Raw genomic sequence first — 12,143 nt, 5'->3', positions numbered from 1 at the left:
CTAAAGAAAACCTTTGGATTTCAGTGTTTGAAATGTGTGAGCTCTCACAGGGGAATTCAGTTTCCTGTGTTTACATGATCTAAAGTTGGAAAGACACAGCGGTGCTTTCATTCTCCAATTGCATATGATTGACCATGTTAAGATTTCTCAGCATGTAGAGAATTCAACCATACATCATGTTAACCACCAAGGAAGTCATGTTTTTTTGAGTGCCCTAGAGGCTTATTATATGCATTCCATAAACTCTGGTGAACCGACAGTCCTTGGACCAGGGAGCAACTGATTACAGTTTGATCATGATGTGCATCTGGGAACAGCCAGAGGTGTGTCTGTGTCTCTGATTCAACCATGATACATACACCAGACACACAGCTGATTTGAGCCCAACTGGTGCAAACAGCAGCTTAATTCTGAGACAAACTTCTCCAGATTCAGTCACAAATCCGTTCTAATTCTGCAGCATGAAAAACAGGAATCTTGCCAGGAAAGAGTGAATGATGTGGCTGTTTGTTTGCCTTTATAATCAGGTTACTGATATGAAATGCCTCCACAGTTGTGGTCACAGTGTGTGACTGGAGGTCAGTATAAGACGGAAGTTTGATTTGTATTTCCATTACAGCCTACAGTGCTAACGGTGCTCTACGGTGCTAGCGGTCCTCCACAGTGCTAACGGACATCTACAGCGCTGACGGTCCTCCAAAGCGCTAACGGACAACAATTATAACTTCTCCTATGAAGAAATTTTTAATATTAATCCAACTCTACTATATTGTCATGCATTACTTGTTTATACACCAGCCTTCACATACAGTATGGGTGCCCACAGGAGGCGTTAGTTGTTGACAAACACATTAATAAACTACATTATAATGTGTTATGAACTAGGGCTGGGCGATATGGCCAAAATCTTATATCACAATATTGGTCTTTTCATATCTTGATGATGATATATATCATAATATGACATGTTTTCTGGTAATTCAATCAACAAATAGTCTATATGAAATAACCACACGGTAAAGCCATATACGTATAATCCTGTGTGAATTAAATACTTAACAAATAAAAAGTACAGAGTATTTTTCTCATTTCACAAACTTAAGTGCAAAATGAAAAAAAATAAAATAAATATAAGCCTAGCCTTTATTGTGATAGAAATGATGTAGATGTATCATTTTGACGAAATATATCATCATATTGCCCAGCCCTATTATGATCCATTTATGAAATTATTATATAAGATATCGATTAGGTTGGGTCAGTGTAGCCACAGTCTTGTTGATTTGTTTCTTAGGAAAAAGGGACATTTCAATTTCGAGGGTTAAATATAAAATATTTTCTATATTCTATCCTTTAAAAACTCCAACTCTCTTCTCACAGCAAAGCCACATTTTAAAAAGATAAAATAACCTACAATGTATGTAAGTGTGTTCATTCACAAGCAATTAAACACTAAAATCACTTTACATACACACTAAGATAAGAAAAAATACATTACAGGAACATTAGATTCACCCTATAATCCAATCAGCAGTGTCCACTGCTGGAGTCTCTTACCTTGCTTCCCTCCGACGATGGACGCTGACCTAAAGGTAAATTCCGACCCAGAGACATTTTGTTTAGAAACCTACAAACTTAAGCTCCGGTATTACTTTGAATGCTCAGGCATCACAAACTACTGATTAAACCCAGACGTGCACACATACATAGGAAAGCAAATAAGAGTCAAAAATCAGAGATGGATCCTGGAACGACTGAGTCCACAGGAGGAGTGAAAAGAGTCTTAACCAGATTGTGTTAATCCTCTTAGCCACAAAGCACGCACTGACACTGGACGTCCCTCTAATAACCCTGACTTGCAGCCTGCTTAAAGAAATGGGCTTATTTAGGGGCACAACACAACAGGACCACTGCATAGAGAGAAAGTTAAACATTGTCAAACAGAAGCAAATATTGATACACAAAGAGCACTGGTGCGATGCAATGCACAGTTGTCTTTCCAATTTTAGGGAACATGGCCTCATAGAATAAACCAAAGGGTTATGTCAGATTGAGACAGATGGTAGAAAGGAAATAGAAATAATAAATACAATTAAAGCTGCAAGCAGCGATGAACGGGCCCTCGCACCTCCCCGTGCGTCGGGTTTTGCTCGCAGTCAGTCACCGCAAGCATTCTTCAGTTCAATGCAACGCGTGATTGATCCTGTACAAGAGCAGCTACAACCCATACAGCAGGGACTTCCTGCACACGGCTCTCAACACAGCGATGCCTTAGCCTGCGGCTGGCAGCTAACGTCAGTGTTGAGAACTCTGTTGGTATCTGTATCCCTTTAAGGGTATTGGTATCATCATTTCTAAACCATAACCAGCCCTTATATTATAGTCTAGAACGGGGACTGACTTGATCAATATATCAATAAAATGAGTCTGGCATAGCCCAAAATAGTATGTGTGTAAAGTGTTACTGGTCAATCCATTACATAAGATGAACAAACACAAGATCAGTGGTCACATCTGACCCTAAAGCTGATCCTCAAGTGATTTAGTATTGCACTTCCATATACAGTAGTTGGGGGACTTGTAAGAACCAGATGTAAAAAAGGAAATGGTCAAAATTAAAGAAGCAGAGGCAGATATATCCTGAATTTTAGCCCCTAGTATGAGTCATGCCCTAAATACTCTGGATCCTACACTTCCCACAATGCAACTTATGCATCCCTTCCTTTATAGCTGCCAGATTCATTCAAACAAAAACATATTCTGAAGTTTGGTGGTGTGACTCTTTCCAGTTATCTGTGGTGATCTCACATCAGTCTATAATGAGGAGGTGCCATTGTTGACTAATAAATCCAGATGTCTACACAGGCCTCATAACAGCTGGCCTTTCACTAGTGTAAGTGTATTTTCATTTGGACGCATCAAGTCTATTTTCTTCTGTTTTGCTCACGTATCTACAGTGATTGAAGCTGCTTCTCTTCTATGTGCTGCTTTCTCTACGCAGCCTTTGTAGGTGGACAGGTGGTGGGAGTTAAATCTGTAGACTGAGGCATTAGGGCTGCAACTAAGATTTCATTATCAATTCATAATAATCCTTTTATTTATTTTTTTTAAATCCATCAATCAATTGTTTGGTCTCTAATATGTCTAAAATGACCATAACAAATTGCCAGAATGCAAGGTGACATCTTCAAATTGCTTGTTCAACAGTACCAAATACTTACTTTACAATGATATAAAAGGCTGAAAAGCAGCAAATTATCACATTTCTTGAGCTAAAAGCAGAGAGTGTACGGTGATTAACTTTCTGTTGATCAACAGCTTCACTGTACACAGAAAGAATGAGCACCACATGTGTTTATCACAGTTAAAAACAGGTTATGGTGGTATTGTAAAGTGTATGAATCTAAAACGACTTCTGTTCGCCTCCATTTCTGTCAGGAAAACTATTTATCTTTATCTATCATAAAGACATTTTTAAACAAACAAATCTTCCTCATCATCATAGACTAAACATAGCCAGATGATAACCAAATAAACATGTCTTTCATGAAATAAATGAGTGTCCTGCTAAATTAAACAGAGCATCTAAAGCCTTCTAGTTCTTTTAATCCTCCCATTGGTGCCAATAGTCACACATGGTTTTAACAAACCTCACCTCTCAGTGCAGAGGTGTGTCTGTCTGTTCAACCTAAACTGGTCCACAAGGAAGTGCGGAGAAAGATATTTTATTTTAGTAAATACATTTTCTGTTTCTCTTTTATCTCTGGATGTATTTTTTACAGCCTCTAATGTTGTTGATCCTGCTTTTAGGGAAGTCATCCGTTATTTGGCCGGTGCTGTAAATGATTTAACAGCTCCATACAGCTCATCATCCAGTGTGATACACACAGATGGGTAAACATGGGGTTGGATCTATCAGTTGTTAAGAGCTGCCTGTTGGGTGACGGATATCAAGATGAATGGATGTAAAGTCAGTGTAATAAATTCATTGTCAAGGAAGTAAAGGATAAGAAAAGAGGGTTAGAAGCAAATAAACCTCTTTAAATGGTACAATATATCTGAATGAGCTGTTTCACTGAAAACAGCTGCCTGCTGAAAATGATTCTATGAGAGAGGTGAGACTGAACCAAACAGGAAAGTTGCGGGCTGGACAACAAATTATCACTATAAGGCTCCGTAAAGCCGAGGGGAGCGGCAGATTCAGGTGATAATTCTCTGTAGGTTCGTCGCTACGAGCAACGCCTTTCACAACATTTTCACGTTGGATACATCGTTCTTGTAAAAATATCGAGTATAGCCGCTTCAAGAGCGGGTCCATCTGAGTTCTTTTCTGTCTTGCGAGGTAAAGTGGCTGTCTGACGGCTCTCTTCAAAGCCACCAGACTACATTCACAAAAACAGTAATTTGACCCTGCAGAACAAAGGGTTTGCTGGTCTACCGCTGCATCATTCGGTTAGTTTGTTTTTGTTGTTGTGTGACTTTCGGATCCAAACCAACACCAATATGCTTAGCTTCTGTGCCGGTAATCCTGACTGCTTCTCCACTGGGAGCGTTCTGAACCACCATCTAAGTTACTGTATGTAAAAACACTGACCATAAGGATGTATATATACTGTGTATGCACCTAAATATGTGGCAGTATAACTGTGTTCTTGGGTGGCATGGCTGTGCAAGACACAATGCATTTTCCATCTCACCCCCACCACAGGAAGCCATTCAGTTTATGTTGGTGCTCACTCTGTGTACTGAAGATAATCCAGTAACTACTGTACTACACAAACATCTGCAAGGCTGAGAGAGTAAACCTGACATGTGGGAAGAAAAGGAATAATCACTGTTGTTGCAAGATGTTCTCCGATCTCCTGCTGCCCACATCATGTTGTTATGACTTCTCATACCGTGGTGGGAATACTGGTTGGAGATATCACACACTGCTGAAGGTAATAACATTTAAGGCTGAACAAAACATGCTCCTGATCCTCTGTTGTTGCAGCAGCAAATATAAATGCAAGAAAACCAAAGAGGAAATATGGGATTAAACACAACACCATACTCTGCTATTACAGCAAGAGAGGTAGAGATGAGAAAGTATGGGAACAGAGGATTTATGATTATGGGGGGGGGTATAAAAACAGCCGGACATTTATAGACAAGTAATACAAGGAAGCATTGTGTAGCTTGGCAAGCAGTGTGACAGACTCACTGTGTGTTAAACACAAGTGTTATTTGAAATCTACAACTATGTAATAGTCCTACTGTACATGCAGCTAAAGCACAGAATAAAGCCTTGAGTCATGTTCAAACATGTGTATGAAGGGAGGACCAAAACAGGATTTCTTTTGTGAAGCTTATGTGGCTTTTATACCAAAATTCCTATTAAAGTACTTAGATGAAATCCCTCTATGGTAAACTCAGCTTTAAATAAACAGACTAGAAATAGTTGATTAAAAACCAATTGAAAGAAAATTAATCTGAAACTATTTTGATAATCGATTAATTGTTTCAGTCAAAAATGCCAAATATTCTCTGGTTCCAGCTTCTCAACACATGAGGATTTCCTACTTGTTTTGTCAAATGTTATAGAATATTAAATATTAAATATCATTCGGTTTTGGAGTGTTGGTCCGACAAAACAATCGATATAAGGACATCACTTTGGGCTCTGGGAAGTTGCTATCAGACTTTTCACTACATTTTTTGATAAATCTGCTGATTATTTTCTTAATTAATCAATTCATTGTTTAGTCTATAAAATAAAGCAGCATTGATATATCGATTAGTCGATTGATAATTCATTGTTTTCAGCCATTTTTTAAGCAAAATTGTCAATTCGGTTGCTTTCAGCTACTCCAATGTGAATATTTGCTGGTCTTCTTGCTGTAGTTTCCCATGTTTGGGTTTTGGACAGTTGGTCAGACAAAACAAGATGTCACCTCCTGTAACTCCTGCCTACTTCTCCAAACTGGGGGCATGCCAACTGCCATCTGGTAATACAAAAACACCATAACTATCCCTTTAACCTCCATCTACTGTAGTAATACACTGACTATGGATCAGAACCTCAAGGAACCCCACTTCAAAACACCCAAACTATCTCTTTAACCTCCATCTACTGTAGTAATACACTGACTATGGATCAGAACCTCATACAACCCCACTTCAAAACACCCAAACTATCCCTTTAACTGTTCATCAGTTTGACGGCCTATCTGGTTATTTCGGCTTACAGAGCTCTGTAGGGTCTTACAGAGGGGAGAAGCTGGGACAGGTTGTGTGAAGGGTCTGCAGCGATGTTACCAGTCTGTTTCCTGACTCTGGAGGTGTAGAAGGTTGTGTGAAGAGCCTGCTGTGATGTTACCAGTCTGTTTCCTCACTCCGGAGGTGTAGAAGGTATTGTAAACAGTCTGCAGTGATGTTACCAGTCTGTTTTCTTGACTCCGGAGGTGTAGAAGGTTGTGTGAAGGGTCTGCAGTGCTGTTACCGGTCTGTTTTCTTGACTCCGGAGGTGTAGAAGGTTGTGTGAAGGGTCTGCAGTGATGTTACCAGTCTGTTTTCTTGACTCTCGAGGTGTAGAAGTCCTGGATTGAGAGCAGGCTGGCACCAATGTTTTTCTCTTCAGTCCTAACTGTCTGATGTAGTCTGTTCCTGTCCTTTATGGTGGCTAAGCCAAACCACGCACTAATTCATGTGCAGATAACACACTGGATAATTACAGTGTAGAACTGGATCAGCAGCTTCGCCTGAGGCAGGTTTCACTGCCTGAGCTGGTGCAGGAGGACCATCCTCTGCTTGGCCTTTTTTGTTTTTCTGATGGTGTGTCTATGTTGGAACTACACTTCCGGGAGATGGTGCATCCACAGCAGACACAGGCTGTATCTGAAACTTCATACTATACTAGTAGAACAACGTCATACTATACTAGTAGAACAACATCATACTATACTAGTAGAACAACCTCATACTATACTAGTAGAACAACCTCATACTATACTAGTAGAACAACATCATACTATACTAGTAGAACAACTTCATACTATACTAGTAGAACAACCTCATACTATACTAGTAGTACGTACCGATTTGGCCAAAATGTAGCATATAGTATGTGAACAAAAAACCTACAGCATGCCCACCAGCCGTAGCACAGCCAATAGGAACACTCTCTCTCTCTGAAATGACCTGTGATTGGCTAAAGTCTCCCGTCACTGGCTAGATTGTTTAAAGCCAGAAAACTGAGCCATGAGGAGGAGCAGAAGTCTAGTTTTCTCTCAGAACACTTGAATTACAATATGCTGAAAGGTTATCATGGGATTTTTGCCCAATGATGCCAAAAATATACTGACTGTTGCCACTTTAGGCCCAAGCGGACGTCTTCTAATTGCTTGTTTTGTCCAACCAACAGTTCAAATATATTTAATTTGCAAGGATATAAACGAGAAAAAAGACATTGAACTACTACGGACACTAATCTCAAACTTGCAATGCTCCATAATCAACAGTAGCAGTTCACATCCGGTGTCTTTTGGCTAAAATCTGTTTATAAATCTGCACTGTATGCTTCCTATTTTAATCTATTGCTGTTATTTTATCTTGTGCATGTATGAAAGGATTATGCGTGGGATAATCTCATTTTGACAGTAGATACTGTAATGTTCTCTGTCACTGCCCACGACGCTGGACTGATTTAGATGTCTGAGATGGACAAAAGATGCAACCACACTTGAGATTTTGTAAAGATAGGGACCAAATAAACAAGGCATGTCTCCAAAAAATGACCTTATCATACAATGGAACTGCATTGTGAATTACTTTTAGAAGGAATCGTATTTTGACGCAGATTACGCTTGTTTCTGACATATCACAAATACATTTCTAATGACAGTCCGTGGAAGTCCACATAGAGGTCGGTGGTGGATGGGTCAAACAAACACAGGACTTTCACTCAGGAGTCCGCTGTTCGTGTCAAAATTCACTTGTTTTAATTTACATCTATAGTTTAACAATGTAATAAACATAGTAATTTTAATCCAAACCATGATGTTTTTTACTAAACCTAACCGAGTAGTTGTGTTGCCTAAATGTAAACAAGTAGTTTTAATTCATTTTTGTTTTGTTTTGTTTCATTTTAAAACGTTAACCACGTGTTTAAAACAGTTTAAAACCGCGACTGTAATCCGGAAGACGTAACTGAGAATGCAGTTTAGTTGTATGGGAACGTCATTCTGTAGGAGAGCAGGTTGAATAAACATGATGGAAAACTCCATGAAGCACCACTGTAGTATCTCACTCCATGAGGCTAAGTCTGGAAAGGAGACGTCATGCAAGTTCTCAGAAGACTTTCTTTCTTTAACTCCACGGCAGCAAGACATAGGTCAAAGGTCGGGGTTCCCTGATTATCCCTGTAGTAATACCACTGGAAGGCTGCTCTTCACTGGCAGCTCAGCTTACCTACTTTGTGGTGTTTGTGCCAGTGACGTGACGCCAGTATTTAGTGCAGTATAACAGGTCAAGTTACGTTTTCTCTTCTGTGGCCAGCATCAGGGAGGTCACTGGTTTTAAATGAACTCCAAACTGACATTTCAAAAGGGATTAGGAGAAAAGAGCATGAGGTTCATCCAATACATGCTGCTCTGGCTCTTTTGAAGTCGGTTTAAAGGACCAATGTGTAACAGTTAGGGGGATCTATTGGCAGAAATTGAATATAATATTAATAATTAATAATGTTAGTGTATAATCACCTGAAAATAAGAATGGTTGTGTTTTCGTTAGCTTAGAATGAGCAGTTTATATCTACAGAGGGAGCGGGTCCTCTTCACTGAGTCCGCCATATTTCTACAGTAGCCCAGAATGGACAAACCAAACACTGTGTTGACTTTTTCTGCTTGGGCCGGAGCCGATAACGTTACTCTCTCCAGGAGTTAACCCCCGACACTCCACTCAGTAGGAGTCCATAACGTTACTCTCTCCAGAGTTAACCCCCGACACTCCACTCAGTAGGAGTCCATAACGTTACTCTCTCCAGAGTTAACCCCCGACACTCCACTCAGCCGCCGGGAAACAAGACGCAGGAAACCTCTGTTGGTCTTGAGGAGCTGCAGCATTTATTTCTGCACAAACTGAAACTTCCACGGACAATTCACTAGATATTCTCAAAGCTAAACTAACTCTGTCTTCTGCTCCACTAGCTCACTGGTTTGCTCACACCATCACAAACATTCGCCACCGCTCTCTCTCTCTTCACCACTCACTTCCCACGTACGTACACACACACACTCTATGCACTGGCTCTGCTCCAAATGACCTACGCTACGCTACTCTACAACAACTCTAGATAGGGTCATTCACGCTTTCACGTTGGCCACCGTAGTTCTCCTAGAATACACTACCTTTAAATTTGGTTTCATTTTAGTAAAACTATTTTTGGGAAATCGTATAGCATTTGCTGTCCAAAAAGAAGAATACACCTTGTATTTCAGTCAAACATACAGTATATTTAGAGAGAGAATGAAATAAGAGACCAGTATTAGTCCTTGCCCTCGGTCTGTGATATCTCAGCTCTATTAAGCTAATGGACTAAACTGTTATTCAGCCAAACCAAATCAGTGAAGCACCAGTGTTAGCAAACATGACACCACCCGGGGGGGTATGTTCCAGGGGATGTGGGTGCATGCTGGAGAGTCTGATACGCTTACAGGTACTGATTTAACACTCGTAGTGTGAAGAAACTATGGAATGGTTGGTGTTTACGTGTAGTATCCTAACAGGAAATGCAATGTGGGTCATGTATGCAGGTCGGTGCAATTTTATCTTACATAACAAAGCAATTATTTTGATTGACTTTTAATTACTTTGATGACTTTGATGACGAGGGCATGTGTCATGCCAAAAAGTACAGATTAGCAACCTATCGCTGTAATGCTTTGGGACATTGAATCCAAAAACATATGAGGGAAAAAGTGTGGAATAATACACGGATGATGTTGCACAATCATCTGGATTCCCCCCCCCCATTGCTTATATTGGCTTTTATAATGAATGACAAGACAGCCACACCTACACAACTACAGCCTGAAGCCATGTTGCATGATATTATGATTTGGAAATAGGTTTATAGGTCAGGTAACTCTCAGCACACCTTAACCCACATCAGGCTACATTGTGCTCATCTGAGCCAGTCCAACCAGTCTGCAGCAGCATCCAAGTAAAGTGTTGCCTAAATTAAAAAGGCTGAGAGACACAATTTTGTCTTCCTCATTTTCCCCATCTGTTTCCTGAGAAAACACCACAATAACTGCATGCTCCTCGAGAAGATAAGAGCGCCCCCAGTTTGTGCCATTACCATTACATTCCAGTCAAAAGGCTAAACATCCGAGTTTAGGAAGAATAAATAACCTGTCCATCATTGAAAAACATAGAAGGTCGTTTAATAACACTTACCGCTTTTATTTCTTTATGTTTTATTTTTTAGAAAGGCTGCGGTTTGTGGTGCTGTTGAATTCTGTTGGGTTTTACTGAGTTGATATAAATGGGGTGGAAAAAATATTATATTATATATATAAATAACGCTGCAAACTTACGCTAAATTTTGGTGGGGAAAACCTGGCATGGCCATTTTCAAAGGGGTCCCTTGACCTCTGACCTCCAGATATGTGAATGGTGGTGGAATGGTGTGAGTGGGTTCTATGAGTACCCACGAGTCTCCCCTTTAGAGACATGCCCACTTAAATATATATTACACAATCACTTGCAGTTCGGGGCAAGTCATAGTCAAGTCAGAACACTGACACACTGACAGCTGTTGTTGACTGTTGGGCTGCAGTTTGCCATGTTATGATTGGAGCATATTTTTTATACTAAATGCAGTACCTGTGAGGGTTTCTGGACAATATTTGTCATTGTTTTGTGTTGTTAATTGATTTCCGATAATAAATATATACATACATTTGCATAAAGCAGCATATTTGTCCACTCCCATGTTGATAAGAGTATTAAATACTTGACAAATCTCCCTTTAAGGTACATTTCGAAAAGATAAAAAATGGGCGATTAATTTACGATTAATCGTGATTAAATGATCTTTGTTCATGTACAAATCGAGCATCAACATACACACATAAAAGAGGTGCAACTTTGGAAACAGGTTAAAAAAAACTTTTTTTTCATGCAGATGGTTAGAAGTCTAATGAAATACATTCAGTAATTGTAAAACATGAGGCACAAATTGGGGCTCAAAACACGTATAAGCGGTATCCATATGGACAAACATCCACTAGAGTTGCCTGAATGACCTCAGGACTGACAGGTTGACATCCTGTCCTGAAGGACTACATGATGAATAGGACCTGTGAACTGTAAATGGAGAGCATGAAGTCTAAAGAAGCATCTAGAGTAGCATGAATTCTACTATTAGACAGTGAGCTGCAACCAAACACTGAGTTGATGCTTGTTGACAGTAGGAGTTCAATTAATGAACTTTATTACTGTCTTAAAGTATTAATGGCATTAAAAAGGGATTACTGGCACTCTCTTTAACCACCACAGTGTGTGTGTGTGTGTGTGTGTGTGTGTGTGTGTTGTATTTAACATTAACACACTACATCTGAGGCTATAGTCTGTGTGTTTACCTTTTCGTCTTCGTCTTCACTGTCTTCATCCGTCGGTGTCTCCTTGTCCTCCTCTACTTCTTCTTCGTTGACACTTCCACAGTCAGAGTTGTGTCCATCATGTCCATCCTCAGAGACTCTGGTGTCCAGAACAGAAGACGTCATGTCTTCTCCCAAGGACAAGGTGCTGGACCCGGACGACGACGACGTCAAACTATGTTCCTGCTCCATTTTTTTTACATCAACTAATATCACCAACTTTCAAAGTGAGCTCATTTAAACAGAGCTATTAATTAACCTGTCAGCGCACACCTGTCCACTGACGTCATTAAAGGAGACCGACCGAGTCAAAACAGAGTCACGACGTGGCGGGAAGTCTGTAATATGGATATTAAAATAAGTCTGGACCCTGTTTAGTATCACTGAGAGCGTTCTGCTGCTGTCAGAGCTGCTCTCTCTCCACCTCAGTTACAAGTTGCCTCTCTGTGTGCGTACCCAGCAGCAGCCTGAGTCCTTGAGTCCATGCTGTCTGTCTGTCTC

At 40.1% G+C, this 12,143-nt stretch overlaps 1 protein-coding gene across 9 annotated transcripts in view; it reads right to left on the bottom strand.

Annotated features, from left to right (window-relative positions):
* mast4 (microtubule associated serine/threonine kinase family member 4) overlaps window positions 1-12,143 on the bottom strand; it is a 116,121-nt gene extending 103,978 nt beyond the window's left edge. For 8 of the 9 annotated variants that reach the window (XM_037753773.1, XM_037753780.1, XM_037753774.1 and 5 more), the window contains exon 1: window positions 11,625-12,143. In XM_037753773.1, coding sequence (XP_037609701.1) covers window positions 11,625-11,834 — 210 coding nt within the window. In that variant the 5' untranslated portion in view covers window positions 11,835-12,143. The remainder of the gene's footprint in view (window positions 1-11,624) is intronic. The other variant, XM_037753787.1, reaches the window with a different exon arrangement.

Source organism: Sebastes umbrosus, chromosome 19 (assembly GCF_015220745.1).
Source record: "Sebastes umbrosus isolate fSebUmb1 chromosome 19, fSebUmb1.pri, whole genome shotgun sequence".
NCBI lineage: Eukaryota > Metazoa > Chordata > Actinopteri > Perciformes > Sebastidae > Sebastes > Sebastes umbrosus.
This window is presented reverse-complemented; position numbering and strand designations above follow the sequence as displayed.